Source organism: Saimiri boliviensis, chromosome X (genome assembly GCF_048565385.1).
Source record: "Saimiri boliviensis isolate mSaiBol1 chromosome X, mSaiBol1.pri, whole genome shotgun sequence".
Classification (NCBI taxonomy): Eukaryota; Metazoa; Chordata; class Mammalia; order Primates; family Cebidae; genus Saimiri; species Saimiri boliviensis.
In genome coordinates, this window is record NC_133470.1 from 116,124,938 (window position 1) to 116,150,816 (window position 25,879).

Consider the following 25,879-nt stretch of genomic DNA (forward strand, 5'->3'; position numbering starts at 1 on the left):
CTACTAAAAATACAAAAAATTAACTGGCCATGGTGGTGCATGCCTATAATTCCAGCCACTTGGGAGGCCGAGACATGAGAATCACTTGAACCCAGAAGGCAGAGGTTGCAGTGAGCCAAGATCATGCTATGGTACTCCAGCCTGGGCGACAGAGTAAGATTCCATTCAAAAAATAAAAATAAAAAAGGATGCTGAAGGTCGGATGCAGTGGCTCACGCCTGTAAACACCTAGCACTTTGGGAGGCTGAGGTGGGCGGATCATGAGGTCAAGGGATTGAGACCATCTGGCAAACACAGTGAAATCCTGTCTCTAGTAAATATATAAAAAATTAGCTCGTTGTGGCGGCAAGCACCTATAGTCCCAGCTACTTGGGAGGCTGAGGCAGGAGAATCGCTTGAACCCGGGAGGTGGGGGTTGCAGTGAGCCGAGATCGAGCCACTGCCCTCCAGCCTGGGTGACAGAGACAGACTCCGTCTAAAAAAAAAAAAGAAAAGGATGTTGGAGAAAAGGGGATTTAAGGGAGAGACTGAGGACAGGCTTAGAGGGGAGTGCTTAGGAACCTAGGCTCTGGTCTTAGACCTGGATTCAAATCCCATCTTGCCATCTTTTTAGCCCAGGGATCTTTAACAAGGTATTTAAATTTTCTGTGCCTCAGTTTTCTCATCTGTAAAATGGGGATGATGATGATGATGAAAATAATACCTACCTTAGAGAGTTGTGGTGAAGCACATTTGACATGTGTGGAATATAAAATGCTTAAACGCCTGGCACAGAGTAACCACCTCACCTCATAAACTGAAGATATTATGATCATGATTTTTTTTTTTTTTTTTTTTTGAGATGAAGTCTAACTCTTGTCACCCAGGCTGGAGTGCAATGGTGCAGCTCACTGCAACCTCTGCCTCCCGGGTTCAAGCAGTTCTCCTGCCTCTGCCTCCAGAGCAGCTAGGATTACAGGCACCTGCCACCACGCCGGGCTAATTTTTGTATTTTTTGTAGAGATGGGGTTTCACCATGTTGGCCAGGCTGGTCTCGATCTCCTGACCTCAGGCAATCCGCCCGCCTTAGCCTCCCAAAGTGCTGGGATTATAGGCATGAGCCACCATGCCCGGTCGATCATGATTTTTATTGATAGAAGAATCAAGGGAGAGCTGAATCACGCAGCATATGGGAGGAAATGATACATCATATCCAGGAAGATGAAAACTGAAAAATATTCATTGGGTTTGGTGACATGAAGGTCAGTAACACATTTTGGAATAATAATTCGAGGGGAATTGTGGGTAGAAGCCAGATTACTGTGATCGCTGAGTGAATGGAAAGTAAGTATGTAAAGGCATCGGAATAGCAAAAAGAGCAACGGAAGAGAAAAGTCAGTCTAAGACCAGATTCCTGCTCATATGGAAATTTAGCATATGTAAGTTAGCAGGGGAAGAATGGGCTATTCAAGTGATGATGCTGGGAAAATAGTCCATCTATTTAGGAAAAAAATAAAACGAGACCCTCTCACACAAACACCATTCACAAAAATAGATTCCCGTTGGACTAAAAACAGATTCTAAAAATATAAGGAGAAAACATCAGAGAATATTTTTATAACTTTGGGGGTAGAGAAGGCTTTTCTAATCATGATGCAAAATTCAAAAGTCATAGAAGAAAAGACTGATAGATTTAAATTCATTAAAATAAAAAACCCTTTTATATTGAAAGATACCATAAACAAAAGTAAAAGCAAGCTACAGATGGGGAGAAGATATTGGCAGCCTAAATAACAGACAAAGGATTCTCTAAAATGGAAAAAGAGCTTCTACAGTTCAATGAGAAATAAACAGATAATTTACAGAAGGGGAAATACAAATGTTCAATCAACATATGAAATGGTCATTCAACTTCCCCAGTAATTAGAGAAATGCAAAATGAAACAATAAAATATTTTTTATTCATCAGATTTGCAAAAACTAAAAGATGGTATAATATCCACTAACACGAGGTAATTTCATTCATGTTGATGGGACTGTAAATTGATACAGACTTTTTGGAGGGCAAATTTGGCAGCATCTATTAAAATTTTAAATGTGAATAATTTATGACCCAGCAGCTCCACCTTTAAGTATATAGCCTAGAGAAACAGTTGTACATACTCATCAGAAGCATACAGAAAGCATGTTCACTGCAGCTTTGGTTATTGAATAAAAAACAATTTAAACAGTCTAAGCTGGCGAGGTGGCTCATACCTGTAATCCCAGTCCTTTGGGAGACCGAGGCGGACGGATCACCTGAGGTCGGGAGTTCGAGACCAGCCTGACCAACATGGGGAAACCTGGTCTCTACTAAAAATACAAAATTAGCCGGGAGTGGTGGTGCATGCCTGTAATCCCAGCTACTCGGGAGGCTGAGGCAGGAGAATCGCTTGAACCTGGGAGGCGAAGTTGTGGTGAGCCAAGATCGTGCCGTTGCACTCCAGCCTGGGTGACAGAGTGAGATCCTGTCTCAAAAAAAAAAAAAAAAAAAAACCAGTCTAAACTTAGACCAACAGAGCAATTAAATAAACTATGGAATTACCATACCATGGAATCCATGCTTGGCAGTTTAATAGAATGAGGTAGATCAATGTATACTCACATGACTAGATCTCCAGGATATCTTGTGAAGTGAAAAAAAAGAAGCTGCAGAATGATCATGATGTCATGTGTGTAAATCTGCCCCCCCCAAATAAAACCACAAACATTTCTCTCTATTTATGCATGTAAATGCATAGAAAAAGGTCTGGAAAGATAATCAGCAAGTTGAAAATAAAGGTTATCTGTGAGGAAGAGAGAATAGGTATTCTTGCATAAATAAATTTAGGCCAGGCACGGTGGCTCATACCTGTAATCCCAGAACTTTGTGGGGCCAAAGTGGGAGGATCGCTTGAGCCCAAAAGTTCAGGACCACCCTGGGTAACATAAGGAGACCCTGTCTCTACAAAAGAATTAAAAATTAGCCAGATGTGGTGGTGTGCGCCTGTAGTCCCAGCTACTCAGAAGGCTGAAGCAGGAGAATACAGCTCACGACTTAAAGGTCACAGTGAGCTGTGATTGTGCCATTGTTCTCCAGCCTGGGCAACAGAACGAGGCCTCTTCTCTAAAAAACAGATGAAAAAGAAAGCTTGTCTGAGCTGGGAGAAATACACAAGGCCGTGTCTAGAGGGGGACAAGGAGGTCAGGGGCAACTCTTGAGGATGGGAGACATGATGAGGGCTTGAACAGGAAGAGAAGCTTTGAGGATAGAGAGGAGGGGCAGATTTGAGAAAAAGAATCCACAAGACTGAGAACTGAGTTGCTGTGGGAACCTAGTCCGTTTTATAAACTACTAAATGTCTACTATATGACAAGTACAGTGTGAGGTGCCAGAGACACAAGAAATAAGGCACTTCTTTTTTTTTTTTTTTTTTAGACACGGTCTCACTCTGTTGCCCAGGCTAGAGTGCAGTAGTGCAATCTTGGCTCACTGCAACCTCTGCTGCCCGGGTTCAAGCCATTCTCCTGCCTCAGCCTCCCGAGTAGCTGTGACTACAGGCGCACACTACCACACCTGGCTAATTTTTGTATTTTTATTAGAGACGGGTTTCGCCATGTTGGCTGGGTTGGTCTCGAACTCCTGGCCTCAGGTAATCCACCTGCCTCAGCCTCTCAAAGTTCTGGGATTACAGGTGTAAGCCATGGCACCCGGCCTCCATGTTTTCTTTATCTAGTCATCATTTGATGGACATTTGGGTTGTTTCCACCTTTGGGCTACTGTGAATAGTTTACTCACACTGGGTTCACCAAGTCCCACCTCCCTGGCCTTTTTCCTATTGCTCAAACCTGTCAGACTGGTTTCTGCCTCAGGACCATCCCCACATTTGTTATTTCCTCTGCCTGGAATGCTTTTCACCCAGATATCTCCATGGCTCTCTCATCCTCCTCCTTGCAGATCAAATGTCTCACCCTTAGAGAAGCCTTCCCTGATCACTGTATTTAAAGTAGTTAAACCCTCAATCACATATATATCCCATTACCCTATTGGAGGATCTTCATAGTACATATCATTATCTGAAATGAATAAGAATTATTGTCTAGACCAGGGGTTACTTTGTGCCATTGGCCCCGTTAGCAATCTAGTGAGGCCTATGGGCTTGTTCTCAAAAGAATGTTTTTAAATGCCTAAATATATCAATTATACCAAAAATACAGTTAGTTAAATAGTTAAAAATAGTGACTTAGTAATCACGTGCTTCTCTATCAATTCTGGAACAATATCTATATGCAGGCTTAATAATGATCAGAATTTGGATGTCATAATGAGTATAAATGCTATTCTGAGCTATCTGCAACAACTGGAATGGGAAATGATTATATCAGTGATTTCTATTGGTTATGAAATCAAAGGTACTGCTAACATTACTGTAGATTATTATCTATGTTCATAGCTGAAGAAACATCAGTTAGAGATTAGTGAAAAAGATGTATTTTTTCCCCTATCCAAGTTCGCAGATCCTCTGAATTCTGTTCTTAGACCCCAGGAGATCCATGGACCCTGTGTTAAGAATGCCTGTCTTGAGCGGCCAGGCGCGGTGGCTCAAGCCTGTAATCCCAGCACTTTGGGAGGCCGAGGCGGGTGGATCACGAGGTCGAGAGATCGAGACCATCCTGGTCAACATGGTGAAACCCCGTCTCTACTAAAAATACAAAAAATTAGCTGGGCATGGTGGCACGTGCCTGTAATCTCAGCTACTCAGGAGGCTGAGGCAGGAGAATTGCCTGAGCCCAGGAGGCGGAGGTTGCGGTGAGCCGAGATCGCGCCATTGCACTCCAGCCTGGGTAACAAGAGCGAAACTCCGTCTCAAAAAAAAGAAAAGAAAAAAAAAAAAAAGAATGCCTGTCTTGAAATGTCAAAGATTATCAGTAGTGATGGGGAGGGATGGAGTCTGTTGGAGCTGGTTTTGGTCAGATGGAGGAGATCACAGTGAGCAAGGGAATCAAGAGCTAGAAGAAAGCTGCCCTCTCTGCTCTTCCATGGGACTTGGGTGTGGAGATGAAGAAATTTCCAGTTGAGAAGGACATGAGAAAAGCAGCATCTTTGGAGGATAGTCGGGTGTCACTTAGAGGAAGGAAGCAGTTTGGGAGGAGGTAGCCTATAAGAGTAAGGAATTTTGATTAGCCAGGTGTGGTGGCACACGCCTGTAATCCCAGCTACTCGGGAAGCTGAGGCAGCAGAATTGCTTGAACTTGGGAGGCAGAGGTTGCAGTGAGCTGAGGTGGCGCCATTGCACTCCAGCCTGGGCAACAAGAGCAAGATTCCGTCTCAAAAAAAAAAAAAAAAAAAAAAAAAAAAGGAGTAAGGGATTTTGTTTACCAGCCACTAGAATCCAGTGAGCAGCACAACAGAATGTGGGGGAGAGGTGGCCAACCTCATACGGCGGGAAGATGAGTCGCTGGGGCCCCGGGGGGGAGGGAACACAGAGCAGTAGGGGAAACTTTACTGTGTTCCAGACAGCAGGCTAGACATGGAGGATACAGAGATGAATAAGACAGAGATAAGTCACCCGTTTAGGATTCGTCTACACCGAATCCTGGAGGCTGATTGGATAGTTTGGCTAGTTTGGCTAGTCTGATCCATGTACTTCTTGAGAGCTTCTGAGAGCCAGAGGCGATTGCAGTAAGACAGGCACAGTGTATCACTCAAGATTTTGAGGCCAGGGGTCGGGAGCTAAAAAGTGTACTTTTTAGCTTTATTTTCTTTCCTCCTTTGATTCCTTCTGCAAAGCAAAAATAAATAAATAAATAAATAAAGTTAAAAAAAAAGTTACGTAGTGGAGAAAAAAATGAAGCTGTGCCATGATCAACTATTTCAAATCAGCAAATCATCCAAAAATTAATTTGCAAGGCCTAGGGAATAAATCCCCCACCCTCACTCCAAATTCCTCAGGAACCTTCTAAGGATCTTTGCAACCAAGAGATTCTTTGATGCGATTGCCCTTCAGAACAGTGGCTCAGAGGGATCAAAGGAAGAAAAAAAGGACTGTGTTTTTAGATTTTTCTCTGGGGCTCTGGAGGCGGAGGTTGCAGTAAGCGGAGATCGCGCCACTGCACTCCTGCCTAGATGACAGGGCAAAATTCCATCCAAAAAGAAAGATTTTTCTCTGGGGCTCCAGAGATAGCCTGCACCTGGATCTCTGCTCTGGCTGCAGCTCTGAGAATCTAGGATCCTGTGATTATTTTTTAAAAGGCTACTTCCCCCTTCTCTACTAGGGTGATCTTTGAAAAAGGCTCAGGCTGGGAGCTGCTGCAGGTGGGAGGCATTGGCTGGGCCCAGCTCCTCCTTTGATCATCATGTTCCCTTCTGGCAGCGGTATCTGAAAACTCCCTGCCTTGGGCCCACATGACAAGCCTCTTCTAGCCTGAAGAGAGGCAGCCCCTCAGCCAGAGAGGCAGCAGACAGACAGGGGAGATGAGAACAAGAGGCAGGGCTGGCTAAGCTGACCTAGTTAGAGAAGCAAGAGGCTGTAGGGGTGATGGGGACAACTTGGGAGGGGACTGAGACAGAGAGAGGGGGAAGTTTCTCAGGGATGACCAGGACACAGAGACATAGAGGGCTGACTGTTGTTTAAGAGGTTTTGGCGGCTGGGCGTGGTGGCTCACGCCTGTAATCCCAGCACTTTGGGAGGCCCAGGTGGGTGGATCACGAGGTCAGGGGCTCAAGTCCAGTCTGGCCAACGTGGTGAAACCCCGTCTCTACTAAAGATACAAAAAATTAGCTGGGTGTGATGGCACATGCCTGTAGTCCCGGCTACTCGGGAGGCTGAGGCAGGGGAATCGCTTGAACCTGGGAGGCGGAGGTTGCGGTGAGCCGAGATTGTGCCACTGCACTGCAGCCTGGTGACAGAGCAAGGCTCTGTCTCAAAAAAAAGAAGAAGCCTTGGCAAGACTTGGGGGCCAGCTAGAGGAGCCGTGCATGGAGACTCAGCGAGCTGGTGAACCTGTGTCCATGTGTGGAGGGTGTGGTGGGGAATAGCTTTACCAGATTTTGCCTGAATACTTTGATTGATTGATTGATTGATTTCCTTCCTTTCTTCCTTCCTTCTTTTCTCTTTTCTTCTCTTCTCTTTCCTTTCAGATAAAGTCTCACTCTGTTGTCCAGACTGGAGTGCAGTGGTGTGATCTCCACCTACTGCAACCCCTGCCTCCTGGGTTTCAGTGATGCTCATGCCTCAGTCTCCCAAGTAGCTGGGATTTAGGCGTGTGCCACCATGCCTGACTAATTTTTGTATTTTTATTAAAGATGAGGTTTTGCCATGTTGTCCAGGCTGGTCTCCAACTCCTGAGCTCAGGTGATCTGCCTGCCTCAGCCTCCCAAAGCTCGGGATTGCAGCCATGAACTGCCGCACCTGGCCTGAATACTTAGATTTTAAAGTCACTACCTTGGTGGAAATGAGAATCAGAAAAATATCTTGACCTTGGGGGAGCCAAATGGGGAGCTCCACTAATCCTACTGAGAATAAGCAGAAGCCCTAAGTGTTCTCACAAGATTGCCCAGCACTGGGCCAAAGAGAGGTCTTGCTACCCAGTGTGTACCCAGCTCCCATCTAGGCACTGTAGGGGAGATAAAGGAAGCAAAGACACGAGCCCAGCTTGGAGGAAATCAGCCCCGCTACAGATTCAGCCAGTGAGCTCCATGGTGCGTTGGGGCCTCCTGAGGGACACAGAAGTGCCCTTTACAGGCCCTGCCCTTCAGGAAGACACAGTCTATTTGAGAGAATCCTTGCGAAGCAACAATGAGGAATTGAGCCAGTTGTGGTGGTTCACGCCTGTAATCCCTGCACTTTGAGAGGCTGAGGCAGAAGAATTGATTGAACCCAGGCAGCAGAGGTCGCAGTGAGCCAAGATTGCTCCATTGCACTCCAGCCTGGGCAGCAGCAAGACTCTGTCTCAAAAAAAAAAAGGCAATTGAATGCCATTTTCTGTTATGCCCCTGGCTTGCAGAAGGGCTTTCTGGCATAAGTGGGGAAGGCTGTAGGAAGGAAGAAGGCATTAAGCTGAGCCCTGAGGTCTGGGAGGGCAGAATTGGGATGAGGAGAGAGAACGGGGCATTCTAGTGAAGGTGAACAGACGGGCATAGATTTGGCTCATGCAGGGACTGAGAAGGTGGCCAGGATGACAAGATCAGAGGCCCCCTGAAGGGAGATGGAGAAATGCAGCTGGATGGGAGAGAGTCAAGATTACAGAGGGTATTTGAAACTTCCAAAAGGGACAGTGTCAAAATCCCAAGTTTTTGACGGGGTCTGCCTCTGTCCCTGCTCTCCCTTTTAGCTACAAACCCATTGTGGAATTCATTGACGCACAATTCGAGGCCTACCTGCAGGAAGAGCTGAAGATCCGAAGAGTGCTGCACACCTACCATGACTCCCGAATTCACGTCTGCCTGTATTTCATTGCCCCCACGGGTCATTCCCTGAAGTCTCTGGACCTAGTGACTATGAAGAAGCTGGACAGTAAGGTACAGGAGGCAGGGGTGGGGATGGTGGGGGGCTCACTCTTACTGATCTCTTGTGCAAAGTAGACGTGGGTTTCTGGGAGAGATTTGTGGCATCCTCATCCTCTTTCTCATTCCCTGTCCCTCCATAAAGATGGTGTTACGGATCCAGCACCAGCATCATACGCTTTGTGATCTAAGCCCTGAGTTGTCTTTCTGCCCTGATCCCTCTTGGGGAATAGCAAGATGGCTCCCTGGGTCTAGGGGCAAAAGCTTTGGCAATGGAAAGCTGTTTTTTCTTTGCCCCAATGTTAACTGGCTAGAATCAAACATGCAAACTTGACTTTGAAAGTTATCATTCTGGACCGGGCATGCTGGCTTACGCCTGTAATCCCAGCACTTTGGGAGGCTGAGGCAGGCGGATCACAAGGTCAGGAGTTCAAGACCAGCCTGACCAACATAGTGAAACCCTGTCTCTACTAAAAATACAAAAATTAGCCAGGCATGGTGGTGGGCGCCTGTAATCCCAGCTCCTCGGGAGGCTGAGGCAGGAGAATTGCTTGAACCTGGGAGGTGGAGGTTGCAGTGAGCCAAGATCGTGCCATTGCACTCCAGCCTGGGCAACAAGAGTGAAACTCCATCTCAAAAAAAAAAGTTTTCATTCTTACTGTCAATAATTACTTTTATGATTGCAGCTAACATTAAAACCCTCGTTATATGCCAACCCCGTGAAGTATACATTATTGTTATCCTTATTTTACAGAAGAGAAAACTGAGGCTCTGAGAGGTTAAATGACTTGCTCATTGTCATATCACTAGCTGCTGTAGAGTGCAGATTCTGTGACACCCAGATCTGTGACCCCCATGTCATAATGCTTCCATGCCCGAGAAACATGGCTGTGGAAATCAGGCATTGTCTTGCTTTAAGACAAACTTAAAAATGCAAATTCTACACCATGTATAAATTAGACAATGATTCTTCTTGTTAGAGGATTATTTGCTGTACAAAAGAATTGACCACAGGATTCTTCAAAAAGCCTAATTACATTTTTTTGCTACTATTTAATGTGCGCCAGATGCTGTGATGAGTACTTGACATGCATTATTTTATTTTATCCTAAATAGTCCAGTGGTGAGTTCTATTATTATTCCCATTTCACTCATGATGAAACTGATGGGTATAAACTCAAGTCGCTTGCTCAACCTCAGACAGCTTGAAATGGGTCTGCGATTTGGACCTAGCTCTGACTCCATGGTTTTTTATTTTACAAAAGTCGAATTTAGTCTGGGCGTGGTGGCTCACGCCTGTAATCCCAGCACTTTGGGAGGCTGAGGAGGGCGGATCACCTGAGGTCAGGTGTTTGAGACCAGCCTGCCCAACATGGCAAAACTCTGTCTCTACTAAAAATACAAAAATTAGCCAGGCATGGTGGTGTGCACCTGAAATCCCAGCTACTGACTCCTCAGGCAGGAAAATCGCTTGAACCTGGGAGGTGGAGGTTGCAGTGAGCTGGAACTGCACCACTGCACTCCAGCCTGAGTGGCAGAACAAGACTTCATATAAAAAAAAAAAAAAAAAAAAAAGAATTTACATGCAGCCATTTAGTAGCACATCCACTTTAAAACTGAATTTCAGCTCTCATCAGAATAGGAGCAGTTTTTCATTTTTCACAGTAATGGGCTCATGGCCCATGAATAAAATGCTGCTCTTGAAATGTGGCCATGTCCTGCATGTCCTGTATAGGGGCAGTGGTGAGCCACATGGCTGCAGGCCTGGTGGATGGGCTGGGTCAAGCCTTTGATAACATGGTTTTTTTTGAGATGGAGTTTCACTCTTGTCACCCAGGCTGGAGTGCAATGGCACGATGGCTCACCACAACCTCCGCCTCCTGGGTTCAAAAGATGCTCCTGCCTCAGCCTCCTGAGTAGCTGGGATTATAGGCATGTGCCACCATGCCCAGCTAATTTTGTATTTTTAGTAGAGATGGGCTTTCTCCATGTTGGTCAGGCTGGTCTCGAACACCCGCCCTCGGGTAATTTGCCTGCCTTGGCCTCCCAAAGTGCTGGAATTACAGGCGTGAGATATGTTTATAGTGTGCCAGTGGGGACTTGGTGAAAGTGCCAAGGAGAAGAGGCTCTGCCTGCTGTTTCGTCTTGGCAAGGGCTTTGACCCCTTTCCCCCTGAAAGACTTCAAGGGAGGGGCCTACAAGGTTCAATCTTTCTTTGACCCAGCACCTGTGTGATATCAGCCTTCAGAGGCCCTCCTAAGCCAAAGTGCAAAGGAGGCAGGATTTATCTTCCCTGTCTAGAGTTCCCAGACTCCCCTTTCAGAGCCCGGGGCCTGAGTGCCACCTATGTCCCCCTTGGAGTCTACTGGCAGGAATGACTGTCCTCCCCGTGTCAACCAGACCTTAGCGTGCTCTGTCTCACAAAGACATGTGTATTTCAAGTTTCTTTGACTTCTCACGGTAAAAGCCTTATCCCTTCTTGGAGGCATTTCAAGGATTAGGGTTCAGGTGGATTGGACTTTTGGTTGGTATTAGGCCTTTCTCCTGATGCCTGAAATTGGGCATTTATACTTGTTTTTCTTTTCTTTTCTTTTCTTTTTTAAATTTAAGACAGATAACAGGAAACAATATACTTGCTTTTCTTACTCAGAAATTAATCATGAGACTCAGGCAGTACACTTCTTTTTGCAAAAGTCTCAGATCAAATTATAACTAGAGGTGCTTCCTCACCTAACTGAGTTGGTTATTCAGTGTCTGCTGCCAGAAAGGGAGCCAGGTGTGCGTCCTCGCTGAGCATCGTCCCTACTGCTTTTCCCTGCCATCTCATGTGGGTCCACATCACACCTGGCTGGGGCTAGCCTGGACCTGATGGGTTGGCACAATTTACTGTTAGTAAGGAGGAGCCACCTCTCTCCTGTCAGCCACAGATTCCCAGCTGTCACCTTTCTGCTTCAAATCTCCCAAGCAGTAATCTTGATACCAAGATACCACACAGCTCATCACCTTGGATCTGAACTGATAGACAGCTCATGCTTAAGACTAGGGAGGCCGGGCGTGGTAGCTCACGCCTGTATTTCCCAGCACTTTGGGAGGCTGAGGCAGGCGGATCACCTGAGGTCAGGAGTTCGAGACCAGCCTGGCCAACATGGAGAAACCCCATCTCTACTAAAAATACAAAAAAATTAGCTGGGCATGGTGGCGATCACCTGTAATCCCAGCTACTCAGGAGGCTGAGGCAAAAGAATCGCTTGAACCCGGGAGGCGGAGGTTGCAGTGAGCCGATGTTGCGCCATTGCATTCCAGCCTGGGTGACAGAGCGGGACTCCGTCTCCAGAAAAGAACAGAAGAGAGAGGAGGGTGAGGAGCGAGGAGGAGAGGAGAGGAGAGGGGAGGGAAGGACAAGACAAGACACTTAGTAATAAGGCTGAGTTTGGATTTGAATCCCAGTTTTCCAGTTCTGCTACTTACCTGCTCTGTTGCCTTGGACAAGTTACTTAACCTCTCTATGCCTCAGTTTCTCATTGGCAAAATAGTAGTAATAATACCTCCTGGAGGGGTTATTGTCAGGATGAATTGTGCTAATTTATGTAAACCACTTAGTTCAGTGCCCAGAACATAGTTAATACTTGCTGTTTATTGTATTGTCATTTGGCTATGGAAGCGGCCAGCCCTAGACCACGGGGCTGAGCAGCTCCCTCTGGCCGCTGGTGGAAGTCCTAGGTCATGCTGCTGTCAGCTGCAGGTTACTAACAATGACCCCACTTTGCTCCTCCTCTTCCCAGGTGAACATCATCCCTATCATTGCCAAAGCAGATGCCATTTCGAAGAGTGAGCTAACAAAGTTCAAAATCAAAATCACCAGCGAGCTTGTCAGCAACGGAGTCCAGATCTATCAGTTTCCTACAGATGATGAATCGGTGGCAGAGATCAACGGAACCATGAACGTGAGTGGGAGCACAGGGGTTTGAATCCCTGACCATTTGTTCTTTATCATGATTATCATTATTTTGTTTTAGAGACAGGATCTTGCTCTGTTGCCCGGGCTAGGGTGCAGTGGTGTGATCACAGCTCATTGTAGCCTCAAACTCCTGGGCTCAAGGGATCCTCCCACCTCAGCCTCCCTAGTAGCTGGGATTACAGGTGCATTCATGATTCCTGGCTGGCTAATGTTTCAATGTTTCATAGAGACTGGGTCTTGCTACGTTGCTCAGGCTGGTCTCGAAGCCTGGGGCTCAAGCGATCCTCCTGTGTCAGCCTCCCAAAGTACTGGGATTACAAGTGTGAGCCACCATGCTGACCCCTTTATTATTATTACTTTACCAAATAGCAGCAAAACATCTTCACCATCCATCTTAGTGTAGTAAACTCTTTTTTTTTTTTCCTTTTTTTTTGAGATAGGATCTCATTCCATTGCCCAGGCCAGAGTGCAGTGGCCCAATCTCGGCTCACTGCAACCTCTGCCTCTTGGGTTCAAATGCCAACTGTAATCCCAGCTACTCAGGGGGCTGAGGCATGAGAATTAGTCAACACGCCCAGCTATTTTTTTTTTTTTTCTGTTTTTAGCAGAGACAGGGTTTCACTGTGTTGGCCAGGCTGGTCTTGAACTCCTAGGCTCAAGCGATCTGCCCCCCTCCCAAAGTGCTGGGATTACAGGAGTGAGCAAATGTGCCCAGCCAAGTCAACTCTTGATTATCTAAGTCTCAGGTATCTGTGAGAAAGAATCCAGAACCAAAACAGTTCCTCTCTCCTAGTAGTGGCTGCTGCAAATCCTCCAAGATGCCGAGATTAATAGCCAGAAACTGAGGGAAAGGGAAGGCCAACTCCAGGAAGAGTGTGTGGCAGGGCCTTCAGACCTCTCCTTCCACCCACCGCCTTGATGCTGCTCTGGTCTGCGACAGGCAGACCCCATGGGACTGTAGGAAAGGCAGACAGTCTTTGTCTCAGACCAAAGCAACACCAGAACAATTGATGCTGTGGAAGAAGCAAAGGCTGAAAAAGTTGGCTGGCTTTGGGGTCTCAGGAGTATTCAGTGCTGATTGTATTATCAAGCCCTCTGGCCCTGGGAGGACAAATGATCTACAGCCCACAAAGTTGCTGGTGACTAGAGAGATTTTTTTTATTTATTTATCTATCTATTTATTTATTTATTTATTTATTTATTTTTGAGACAGAGTCTCGCTCTGTCACCAGGCTGGAGTGCAGTGCTGAGATCTCGACTCACTGCAACCGCCTCCTCCCGCATTCAAGCAATTCTCCTGCCTCAGCCTCCTGAGTAGCTGGGACTACAGGTGCATGCCACCACGCCCAGCTAATTTTTGTATTTTTAGTAGAGATGAGGTTTCACCATGTTGGCAAGGATGATCTCGATCTCTTGACCTCGTGATCCGCCCACCTCGGCCTCCCATAGTGCTGGGATTACACGTGTGAGCCACTGTGCCTGGCCTATTTATTTATTCATTTATTTATGAGACGGAGTCTCACTCTGTTGCCCAGGCTGGATGCAGTAGCGCAATCCTGGCTTACTGCAACCTCTGCCTCCCAGGTTCAAGTGATTCTCCTGCCTCAGCCTGTCAACTAGCTGGGATTATAGGCGGCTGGCTAATTTTGTGTTTTTAGTAGAGACGGGGTTTCACCACATTAGCCAGGCTGGTCTCGAACTCCTGACTTCAGGTGATCCACCTACCTCAGCCTCCCAAAGTCCTGGGATTACAGGCATGAGCCACTGTGCCCAGCCAAGAGATGTTATTTTTAAATATCAGGGTTGGCAGGGTTGGCCTGTAACTCCAGCACTTTGGGAAGCTGAGGCAGGAGGATCATCTGAGGTCAGGAGTTCGAGACCAGCCTGGCCAACGTGGCAAAACCCTGTCTCTACTAAAAAAAGGCGTGGTGGTGTGCGTCTATAATCCCAGCTACTTGGGAAGCTGAAGCAGAGAGAATTGCTTGAACCTAGGAGCCAGAGTTTGCAGTGAGCCGAGATTACGCCATCGCACTCCAGCCTAGGCGACACAGCGAGACTCCATCTGAAAAAAAAAAAAAAAAAAAAAAAAAATCAGTGTTTTTCTTTGCTTTATTAAGTGTGAATGAATCAAAACAAAAACCCTTGCCATCTTTCCTCTCCTCCCCCACTTTTCCCTACTAGAGGAATGAGTAATAAAGAAGGCAGAGAGGCAAATATGCTTCCTTCCAATGTGTTGATGGTGTTGCTGTGAAATCTTCAATGTTGTGATTTCAAGGAGACAGCTAATAGCTTTCAGAAAGCCTCTGCTTTGGGAACAGATTTCTTTTTTGCTGTTGAGTGGCATCAGGTTTTCCTAATGACATAATGCCTGGGTATAGCCAAACTCAGGAAAGCCTTGTAATAAAAGCCATTTTTAGCAAACTTTCCTGCTGCCGCTGCCCTGTAAGTTATCATTACAGCATCAGCTGCCACCTCCTATGAATTGGCCAACAAATTAGCATAGCAGGGCAGCAAGCCATTGTCTCGCCTGGCTTCCTGTCCATCAGTACACCCGAGATGTGTGTGTTCTTAGAAGTCCATCACCATCTTAGGCCAATCTGGCTCAAGGGCAAGGCTATCTGGAGCTTGGTAGGTAGAGACAGATCTTCTCTGACCAGCCTTGGGCATGGAAAAAATATAAAAGATTAGCACTTGTCCTCTGGAGGAGTCAAGGCATTCTGATGGCAACTAGGCTCTATTATGAAGAGACAGCCTAGTTTGCAGAAAAATGGGAGCCTGGAGAGAAGTGTTGTTTGGGTGTCACCGGCACTGATGTCTGGAAGCCGCTAGTCACCTCAGGACATCAGTCCCCGTGGAGACCTCCTGAACGCTGATGCCCTAAGTCACCATGCAGCTTTCAGGCTCGTCGTTTGCTTTGCTAAGAATAAATAGGGACTGAGAGGTCTCAGCCATCTCAAGGTGTCACACAAAACCACATCTTGGTACCTCATGGATTAGGAGTAGCAATCATCCTGGGCTCTGTTCTCAGCTCAGCTCTGGCCTCCTGCTCAGCCTAGGGCAGGCACAACCTCAAGGCTGGAAACCCCCAGGCTAGGCAGCAGTAGTTGTCAAGCATGCTGTTATGGCTGTGAAGGGATTCTGGGTCCTTTGTTACTCATAATTGTGTTTCACTGTGAAAAACAAAATTCAAGCCTGGGCAACATAGTGAGACCTCATCTCTACTGAAATTCAAAATAAAGTAACTAGTGCCCAGGCACGGTGGCTCACGCCTTTAATCCCAGTACTTTGGGAGACCAAGGTGGACGGATCACCTGAGGTCGGGAGTTCGAGACCAGCCTGATCAACATGGTGAAACCCCATCTCTACTACAAATACAAAATTAGCCGGGCGTGGTGGTGCATGCCTGTAATCCCAGCTACTCGGGAAGCTGAGGCAGGAGAATCACTTGAACCTGGGAGGTGGAGGTTGCGGTGAGCTGAGATTGCGCGATTGTACTCCAGCCTGGGCAACAAGAGTGAAACTTCATCTCAAACGAACAAAAAAAGAGGCTGGGCACACTGGCTCACGCCTGTAATCCTAGCACTTTGGGAGGCCGAGGCGGGTGGATCACGAGGTCGAGAGATAGAGACCATCCTGGCCAACATGGTGAAACTTCATCTCTACTAAAAATACAAAAATTAGCTGGACGTGGTGGTGCGTGCTTGTAGTCCCAGCTACTCAGGAGGCTGAGGCAGGAGAATCGCTTGAACCTGGGAGGCAGAGGTTGCAGTGAGCCGAGACTGTGCCACTGCACTCCAGCCTGGTGACACATCGAGACTCCATCTGAAAAACAAAACAAAACAAAACAAAACAAAAAAATGAAAGAGAAGGAGGGACGGAATTCGAGTGGACTCAGGGTTAACCCTACCATAAACCACTCACCACTTACTCCCTTGCATCCCACTGTGTTTTTTATTTTTTGAGACAGGGTCTCACTCTGTTGCCCAGGCTGGAGTACAGTGGTGCAATAGCTCACTGCAGCCTCCACCTCCCGGGTTCAAGCAGTCCTCCTGCCTCAGCCTCCTGAGTAGCTGGGACCACAGGCATAAATCACCATGCCCAGCTAATCCACTGTGTTTTATTTGAGTGGGAAAGAGGAGTGGCCTCATGGCTAGTGTGCCTGGAATTGGCATGCCTGTTAGAGGAGCCTGCGTGTGAGTGCTTTGTGTTACATGCGCTGTGATGGGGAAGAGGGTGCTATCAATATACGCATAAGATTGCTTAGCTGCCTGCCACCGAACAACTGTGTCAAAAGCCCCCAGAGTCTCCACACAAGCCGTGTTGTATAAAGCTGCATCCTCAGAGACTGCGGCTTGAGTGGTAGGAGGAATGGGTGCTGGGCTTTCAATTTTGGATTTGACTCCAGCCCCACAGCCTCAGCCACCCCAGCCAATTGTCATAGGAGCTGAATTGGAAGAAGTCTCTTGTGTGAGTGGAGAAGGCTGTGCAATGTCCTGTTTCTCACCATGAGGGATTTTTGTGGCAGGAATTGAGAGTAATAAGGTCCCAGCCACCACCTTGGATTATGGGTGGCTCCAGAAAACCTTATTTTTAAATTATTTTTAAAATGGAGTCTCGCTCTGTCACCAGGCTGGAATGCAGTGGCATGGTCTTGGCTCACTGCAACCTCCACCTCCTGGGTTCAAGCGATTCTCTTGCTTCAGCCTCCCAAGTAGCTGGGACTCCAGGTACATGCCACCACCCCCGGCTAATTTTTGTAGTTTTAGTAGAGATGGGGTTTCACCGTGTTGGCCAGCATGGTCTCGATCTCTTGACCTTGTGATCCGCCCGCCTCAGCCTCCCAAAGTGCTAGGATGACAGGCGTGAGCCACCGCACCTGGCCTTTGAAAACCTTATTTTAGATTGAGGGGGCAAGAGAAGGGAGAGAGGTCTTGTCGCATGCTGTTTTCATCCCATGCTCTGATCTCTCTCAAGGTTGTAGACTTTAATACTAAAAATGGCTATGTTGTTTTCAATTTAATGATGTGCTTTGAATGGCTCAAACCATGGCCAGGACAAGCAAAAAGGCCCACTTACTTATTGACTCAGCTCCATTCGTTGGCCATTTGTGAGGTCTGGAGTTTGGTTCCCAGAAAGGCAATTGACATTTGGGCCCAGTGAGAGCACATGACTGACCAGTAGGATCAAAGGGAGACCCACAGGCACAAGTTCCCCCCTTCCTCTGAGACAGCAGTGATATTTCCATTGTTTGCATGTACTTTTCAAGGAATCACCAGTGGTTGACTTGAGAGCAAATCAGCCAATGGTCTTGTTCAGTCACCAGCAGGAGCCTGAAATGGGGACTAGCTTAACTGGGAAACACTGTCCACCCTGGGAGGGAACCAAGCCCAATCAGAATATGATCATTAGATGAGGAATAAAGAGTTCTGATGGTGTCTGTTTCACTGGGCTGAGGAAGACCATCGTCTAGCCTCCCAAGTATAATGAATGTGGTGAAATAAGAATAAAATAACTCATGCCAATGGGATTATTAAGTACTTTACAATGTACCAAGAAGAATTTAAGCTAGACACAAGTCAGTAAAGGTAGTGCTATGGTTTGATTGTATCCCCTCCAAAATTCAGGTGTGGCCAGCGCGATAGTATTAAGAGGTGGGGCCTTTAAGAAGTGATTGGGCATGAGAGCTCCTCCCTTGTTAATGGGATGAAGGCCCTTTTTAAAGAGACATCATGCAGTGTTAGGCCAGCTTGTCCTGCTGCTGTGTGAAGATGTAGCAAGAAGGTCCTCACCAGACCAGATGCTGGTGCCTTGACCTTGGACTTCCCAGCCTCCAGAACTATGAAGATTAAATTTCTTTTCTTGGGCTAGGTGTGGTGGCTCACACCCGTAATCCCAGCACTTTGGGAGGCCGAGGCAGGTGGATCACAAGGTCAAGAGATCGAGACCATCCTGGTCAACATGGTGAAACCCCGTCTCTACTAAAAATACAAAAAATTAGCTGGGCATGGTGGTGCGTGCCTGTAATCCCAGCTACTCAGGAGGCTGAGGCAGGAGAATTGCCTGAGCCCAGGAGGCGGAGGTTGTGGTGAGCCGAGATTGCGCCATTGCACTCCAGCCTGGGTAACAAGAGCGAAACTCCGTCTCAAAAAAAAAAAAAAAAAAAAAAAAAAATCTTTTTTCAGCCTCGACCTCCCAAAATGCTGGGATTACAGGTGTGAGCCACCACGCCCGACCTGAGGGTTAAATTTCTATCGTTGATAAATTACCCGGTCTCAGGTAGTTTGTTGTAGCAAGACAAAATGCACTAAGACAGAGAGTGAATCCAGGAATGGACTCCCAAGGGAGGCTTGAAACTATCTGTTGTTGGAGTTTTCTAAGACTGGGAAATCTGACATCCAAGGACGCCTCATTGGAGATCCCAGTGAGACAGTTACACGGACTCCCCACTCCTCTGAGATGCCTGTGTGTGTTTCAGCGGCAACACTCCCCTGCATCTATGAGAGTCTCCGCCCTGGGTCCACACATAGAAAATGCCACCCCTGTCTGTCACTTTCCTGCAGGGACCTGGGAAAAATAGCAGAAAGCCCAGCCTCAGATTTGGATCTCATTGGTAGGACCTAGGAGTATGGTCAGTGGTGCTGCGGGGGGAGAGTGGGTATCTGCTGTCTACTCTGCTCAACTTCATTCTGCTTGTCATAACCATCTGTTTCTCAAAAGCAGTGGAACAGAGGGCCAGAGCCTGGTCCTCATGATTTCCTGCTTGTCATGGTTTGCTTCCTTCCAGCAGATGCCATGTAGCCAGGAGGCAGAGTGTGGGCCACCCTAGGTGGCTGGAAGAGGTTGGCAGCCAAAGCTCGGTGGCCTCGGTGCTGCTGCTTCAGAAGATCCGGGCATGGGGGTTAGGGACCTAGGCAACTAGTTTAACCCCTCTGTATCCCAGTTCCTCCAACTCACAAATGGGTCTTATAATCATTGCCATAGAAGGATGTTGTGAAAAATCAAACAAGAGGAGAGCACTGGGAAATGCCTACCTTGCACGTACTTCCCAAAACAGACAGGCCAGCTGCAAAGGAGTGTGCCATGGGAGGGCTGGGGCTGTGTTTTTGAGCTAGAAGAATCAAATGACAGCAGTCTGAGGAAAAGTGGGAAGCAAGTCACCCCATTATTCTGACAGTGACTCTTGATGATAAAAATGGAACAGACCGGAGGGAATACTGACATTTTTGTATGCCTTTGTTTTCTTCTTGGGTGTTTTTTCTCGAGCTCAGAGAAGCACCTCCCACTTCACATGCCTTCCTCCTCCGTCACTGACAGCTGAGAGCCCAGGAGGAGAGGGAGTGCTACAGTGTGGTTTTTCGTTATCACCTCCTCCCTCAGTCTAGCTCTCTGCATTCACCGCTCCTTGGCTCTTCTGTGTCATGCGGCTGAAGCTGTGGGGTCTCTGCAGGGGAAATGTTTTCCCAGGAAATGTTTAGCGGTGGATTCAAAGCTCCTGACATGTCTCAGTCCCTGAATGGGAATGAATTGTGCCCAGATCAACCCTCCTGGCAAAGACTGGAGATGCTCAGGCCCTTGGGCAGCATATTCAGTAATTCAGCGCTCCCTAAATGCCTGTGCGTCACTTTCCCAGTTGCCCTTCTGATCATTCCCCTCCCAGGACTGATGAAACATTTCCCATCTCCTCCCCACACCCACCTTCCATTTCCATAACCTCCTCTTTCCTACTTTCCTATGTCCAGATTTAAGGGACAGTCAGTGGAGTGGAGAGGGGTCGGAGACTGGCTGAGACGATCATCTGATAGCAGCCGAGAGGGGAGACGATGAAAGAAGGGCAGCTTCAGTGGGTGGCCATGCAATCTGAGGGATTGGTGGAGTCCTGAAGCTGAGCTCCTGATGAAATCTGGTGTTCTTCTGCTCTGAAGGACATTTTTGGGGTCCAGAGCTAGAGGAGAATGGAGAGGAAGGACTGGCTGTGAGATCAGCACGTGGATGAAACAAACAAGCAACAGACTTGCTGTGGGTTTCCCTGAATTGCTTTGCCCCTGATAATCTGGTCTTGCACAACCAGTTCCCCCCAGGGTTTAGGGTATGCACCTCATCTACTGCTTGAACCCCCTAAATGGAAGTAGCAGACCAGCAAGGGGTGGGCATTGAAGTCAGAGAGACTGGGATGCCATACCTCATTCTGTTCCTTACTGTTGTGTGCCTGCTGGCAAGTCTCGTAGCCCTTCCACACCTCAGTTTCCCCATCTAAAGAGGATAATAATAAGGCAACTTACCATATAGTGTTGTTGTAGAGATTCAGTGAGACAATGCCATGTTAAAGCTGCTGGCACCCAGCGCATAGGGCTTAATAAATTATAGCTGATGCTAATGCTGTAAGTATGATTGCCACTACCTACTCTGAAACGACTTACTTGACTTCCCACGAAGTTAATTTCTCTTTCCTCTGTGTTACTCCAGCCCTTGAGCCTCTGTTTTCAACCCTGATTTGTTGTTGCTGTTGTTTTGAGACAGGGTCTTGCTCTGTCGCCCAGGATGCGGTGCAGTGGTGCAATCTTGGCTCACTGCCTCCTCCACTTCTGCTACAACCCTGATCTTGCTGTATGATCGTCGCTGGCATGGCTTTCTCCCTCGGCACACTGGGCACTCTCCGGAGCCAGGCTCTGTGCTTTTTTGCCTTTATATCATTCTTCATGCCTAGCATATATTGTAGGAGCTCAGTACATATTCGTAGAATGGATGAGTGGGCAAGTGGATCAAAATGTCTGAGATTATGGCCCGTTTCTGCAAGCAGGCTACGAAGCTTTCTCCATAGGCTTGTTACCTGTTGATGTAAAGCCCTTTTAGTCAAAGCCCTGCCTGGGCTCACCTGGTCGGTGAACATTGATTCCCTGGTTCCATTTGGCTGTGGTGACGCGGCATTGGCACGCTGGCCAGCTCCTTGTGGATTGGGGCTCTGTGAGCGTTTACCAGACCCCACACTCCCCAGGTTGGAGCAGCTTTCTCTTCTCTGATCCATAAAGCCAGGCCCGCCTACTCAGTTCCCTGTGAGCACCAAGCTCACAACCTATTTGTCCTTTGCCTTTCTTTCCTCTTTCCCTAGCCCTACCACTGCCATTCAGAAAGTATTTATTAAGCATCTACTATGTACAGGGCACCAGACCATGTACTTGAGCCATTGATCACATACTTTTTTTTTTTTTTTTGAGTTGGAATCTCGCTCTGTTGTCAGGCTGGAGTGCAGTGGCATGATCTCAGCTCACTGTAACCTCTGCCTCCCAGGTTCAAACGATTCTCCTGCCTCAGCCTCCCGAATAGCTGGGACTACAGGCATACATCACCACACCCAGCTAATTTTTGTATTTTTTAGTAGAAGCGGGGTTTCACCATGTTGGCCAGGATGGTCTCAATCTCTTGACCTTGTTATCCACCTGCCTTGGCCTCCCAAAGTGCTAGGATTACAGACAGGAGCCACCTTGCCTGGCCTTTTTTTTTTTTTTTTTTGGTGGCAGAGTCCCACTCTGTTGCCCAGGCTGGAGTGCAATGGTGCAATCTCAGCTCACTGCAACCTCCACCTCCTGGGTTCAAGCAATTTTCCTGCCTGAGCCTACCAAGTAGCTGGGACTACAGATATGTGCCACCATGGCTGCCTAAGTTTTTGTATTTTTAGTAGAGCCAGGGTTTCACCATGTTAGCCAGGATGGTCTTGACCTCCTGACCTCGTGATCTGTCCGTCTCAGCCTCCCAAAATGCTGGGATTACAGGCGTGAGCCACCATGCCTGGCCATCACATACCATCTTATATGACTTGAAGTATGTCATTTGGGCTTCCCCAACAACACTGTAAGCTCCTAGAGAGCAAGGGAGCTTGTCTTCTGCTGCTTCTGTCTGCTTTACAGCACCTACAGCAGAATCCAGCACGGTCGTGTCAGTAAATCCTTAGTGACTTTCTTTCTAGGCTCATGAGTTGAGTGTGAGCTCTTGCTCCAGGGAAGGATGAGAGCAAGGACAGTACACCTCAGTCGGCTGTGTGCTTTCAGTACAGACCTAATCTTGGGGCTCTTGCACTCCAGGGAGGGTGAAGGGGCAATGATCCCAGACCCTTTGGTTCTCCTTTATTCTTTCCATCCACAAAGAATTCCCCTCCTTCCACTCCCTGATCTTCCAAAGGCTCTTCCCCTCAGCAGCAACTGTGAAGAGCGAATAGCTTGGTAATCTGTGTATCGGCCTGTTGTTCTGCTTATTTTCTCTCTTTGTTCCCAATGCATTCAACCATGTCATTGTCACCCTCTGTTGTGAATTTCTGAACAGCAGAAGCTTGGACTAGGCCTCTTATCCTCACACAGTTTGGGAACTTCATAAATGCGTGTTGGTGATGATGATAGTGGGGGACATTGCAGGGTGAGGGCCTGGGGCCCCAGCGATGAATAGCAGTTGGGTTGTGTAATGCTCAGTGCCTTTCTTCTGCTGTTCTCAGCTTTCGTTTGCCTTCGGTTTCAGGCCCACCTGCCTTTCGCTGTCATCGGCAGCACAGAAGAACTGAAGATAGGCAACAAGATGATGAGGGCGCGACAGTATCCTTGGGGCACTGTGCAGGGTGAGTGAGTCTCCAGGAGAGGGGCAACACACAGGAAGCCCCTTTTGTCTCTTTGTCCCCAGCCACTATATGACAAGTTTCTAAATTGTCTCAAGTCTCTGCTCATTTGGCATGGGTCCCAAATAGCCATAGGAATCACTAGCAAACTAACTCTGGCTCTGTATCAGGATACTCTGATGAGAGCAAGCTCCTTCTGTCTCTAATGGGAAAAGTATTCCTAAAACACAAGGACTTGCAAGGTAGGAAGGAGTGCACCAGAAAGCATGTGTACTTGCCCAAGAAGGTTCACAGTAGCGTCGTTCATAATGACAAATAATTACAAACAATCCAGATATCCATTCAAATAGACTGAATAGTGGGAGAGTGGGAGGGGGATAAGGGTTTTTAAAAAACTACACGTTGGGGCTGGGCACGGTGGCTCACACCTGTAATCCCAGCACATTGGGAGGCCGAGGCGGGTGAATCACCTGAGGTCAGGAGTTCGAGACCAGCCTGGGCAACATTGAGAAACCCCCATCTCTACTAAAAACACAAAATTAGCTGGGCGTGGTGGTGCATTCCTGTAATCCCAGCTACTCAGGAGGCCAAGGCAAGAGAAGTGCTTGAACCCAGGAGGCAGAGGTTGCGGTGAGCCGAGATTGTGCTATTGACTCCAGCCTGGGCAACAAGAGCGAAACTCCATCTCAAAAAAGATAAAAACAATGAAAAACACTACATATTAGGGCTGGGCATGGTGGCTCACACCTGTAATCCTAGTACTTTGGGAGGCCGAGGCAGGCAGATCACCTGAGGTCAGGAGTTCAAGACCAGCCTGGACAACATGGCAAAACCCTGTCTCCACTAAAAATATAAAAATTAGCTGGCCGTGGTGGGTCATGCCTGTAATCCCAGCTACTCAGGAGGCTGAGGCAGGAGAATCGCTTGAACCCCAGGAGGCAGAGATTGCAGTGAGCCGAGATTGCATCACTGTACTCCAGCCTGGGCGACAGAGTGAGACTGTCTCAAAAAAAAGAAATACATATTGGGTATAATGCACACTTATATGATGGGTGCACCACACTTCACCACTATACAGTTTATCCATGTAACCAGAACCAAAAATACTCCAAAAAGCTATTGAAATTTAAAAAAATTAAAATAACATTTTAAACAATTATAATTATTTTTAAAATTGTAATTTTTTTTTTTTTTTTTTTGAGACGGAGTTTCGCTCTTGTTACCCAGGCTGGAGTGCAATGGTGCGATCTCGGCTCACCGCAACCTCCGCCTCCTGAGTTCAGGCAATTCTCCTGCCTCAGCCTCCTGAGTAGCTGGGACTACAGGCACGCGCCACCATGTCCAGCTCATTTTTGTATTTTTAGTAGAGACGGGGTTTCACCATGTTGACCAGGATGGTCTCGATCTCATGACCTCATGATCCACCCGCTTCGGCCTCCCAAAGTGCTGGGATTACAGGCTTGAGCCATTGCGCCCGGCTAAAATTATAATCTTTAACATAAAGTTTAAATACCTAAATATTTAAAAAATACTGCAGAATATTCATATAATGGGGTATTATATAACAACAAAAATGAATTAACTATAGTTATATCTCCATGAATATATCTCAGAAACATAGTATTGAGCTAAATAAATCATAAAAAAATACAAACTGTTGGACCAGGTGCAGTGGCTCTTGCCTATAATCCCAGCACTTTGAGAGGCCAAGGCAGGAGGAGCACCTGAGGTCAGGAGTTCAAGACCAGCCTGGCCAACATGGTGAAACCCCCATCTCTACTAAACATACAAAAAAAATTAGCCAGGCGTGGTGGCATGTGCCTGTAGTCTCAGCTACTCAGGAGGCTGAGGCAGGAGAATCACTTGAACCTGGGAGGTGGAGGTTGCAGTGAGCTAAGATTGTACCACTGCACTCCAGCCTGGGTGACAAAGCAAGACTCAAAAAAAAAAAGTAAGAAAGAAAAAAATACATACCGTTGGATTCCCTTTGTATGTATTCCAAAAGGAGGCAAAACTAAACAAGATATATATATTTTTAGGAATGTATACATAAGAGGTGAAACTATTAAGAAAAAGAAAGGAATGATATCCCCAAAGTCAAGAGAGGGGTTAAGTCTCATTGCCAGGGGAGTGAGGGAATAGAGAGGCAAGAGATTGGGAAGGGGCACTCAGGGGCTTCCAAGGTACTGGTAATGTTTAACCTGAGTTGTTGACACATTGGTGTTACTTTTTCAAAAATTTGTTAAATTGCACATATACATTTCATGTTCTCTTTTGTATGTATGATTATTTCACAATTGAAAAGCAATCATTTATATTGTATTACACGCAGGGAAGTTCCTTCTGGGATCTGCCTGACGTATGTTAACTTACCCTCGGGGCTAGTCGGTTTAATGGGTAAGACAAGGCCTAGGACAGTGCTGTAGGCAGAAGAGGTCTCTGGTCGTCAGAGTCTCCAGCTAGAAACTGGACTGTGGCCTATAGGGGCATCGTGTGAAAGAGTGGCTGGTTCTCTGTAAACTCATCCCTACCATTAAGGAAACACCTGAAAGTGGGCGGCGAGTTGTCCACATGACATATGAAGGCTGGCGTGTTTTAGGACCACCCACAGACCCACTGGCAACAGCTGGATTCCCATAGGTAGGCCAAGCCTGGTTGTCAGAGCTATGTTACATCTGGTCTCTGCCATTCGGAGCCGGGGGTGCTCCCCTAGGAATGTTTGCGAATGGTTTCTGGACCCACAGGCCCACCCTGAGAATGGATTTGGGGTCTGAGAAACAGGAACCTGAAGTGAGATGAGGAGAAGCCAGTAGACATGGTT

The 25,879-nt window shown here is 47.2% G+C and overlaps 1 protein-coding gene across 7 annotated transcripts in view; it reads left to right on the plus strand.

Moving 5' to 3' along the window:
* SEPTIN6 (septin 6) overlaps positions 1 to 25,879 on the plus strand; it is an 86,666-nt gene that overhangs the window by 33,584 nt on the left and 27,203 nt on the right. For all 7 annotated transcript variants that reach the window (XM_074391899.1, XM_074391900.1, XM_003931074.4 and 4 more), the window contains exons 4-6: positions 8,332 to 8,518; positions 12,286 to 12,447; positions 22,965 to 23,061. In XM_074391899.1, the coding sequence (XP_074248000.1) occupies positions 8,332 to 8,518; positions 12,286 to 12,447; positions 22,965 to 23,061 (446 nt within the window). The remainder of the gene's footprint in view (positions 1 to 8,331; positions 8,519 to 12,285; positions 12,448 to 22,964; positions 23,062 to 25,879) is intronic.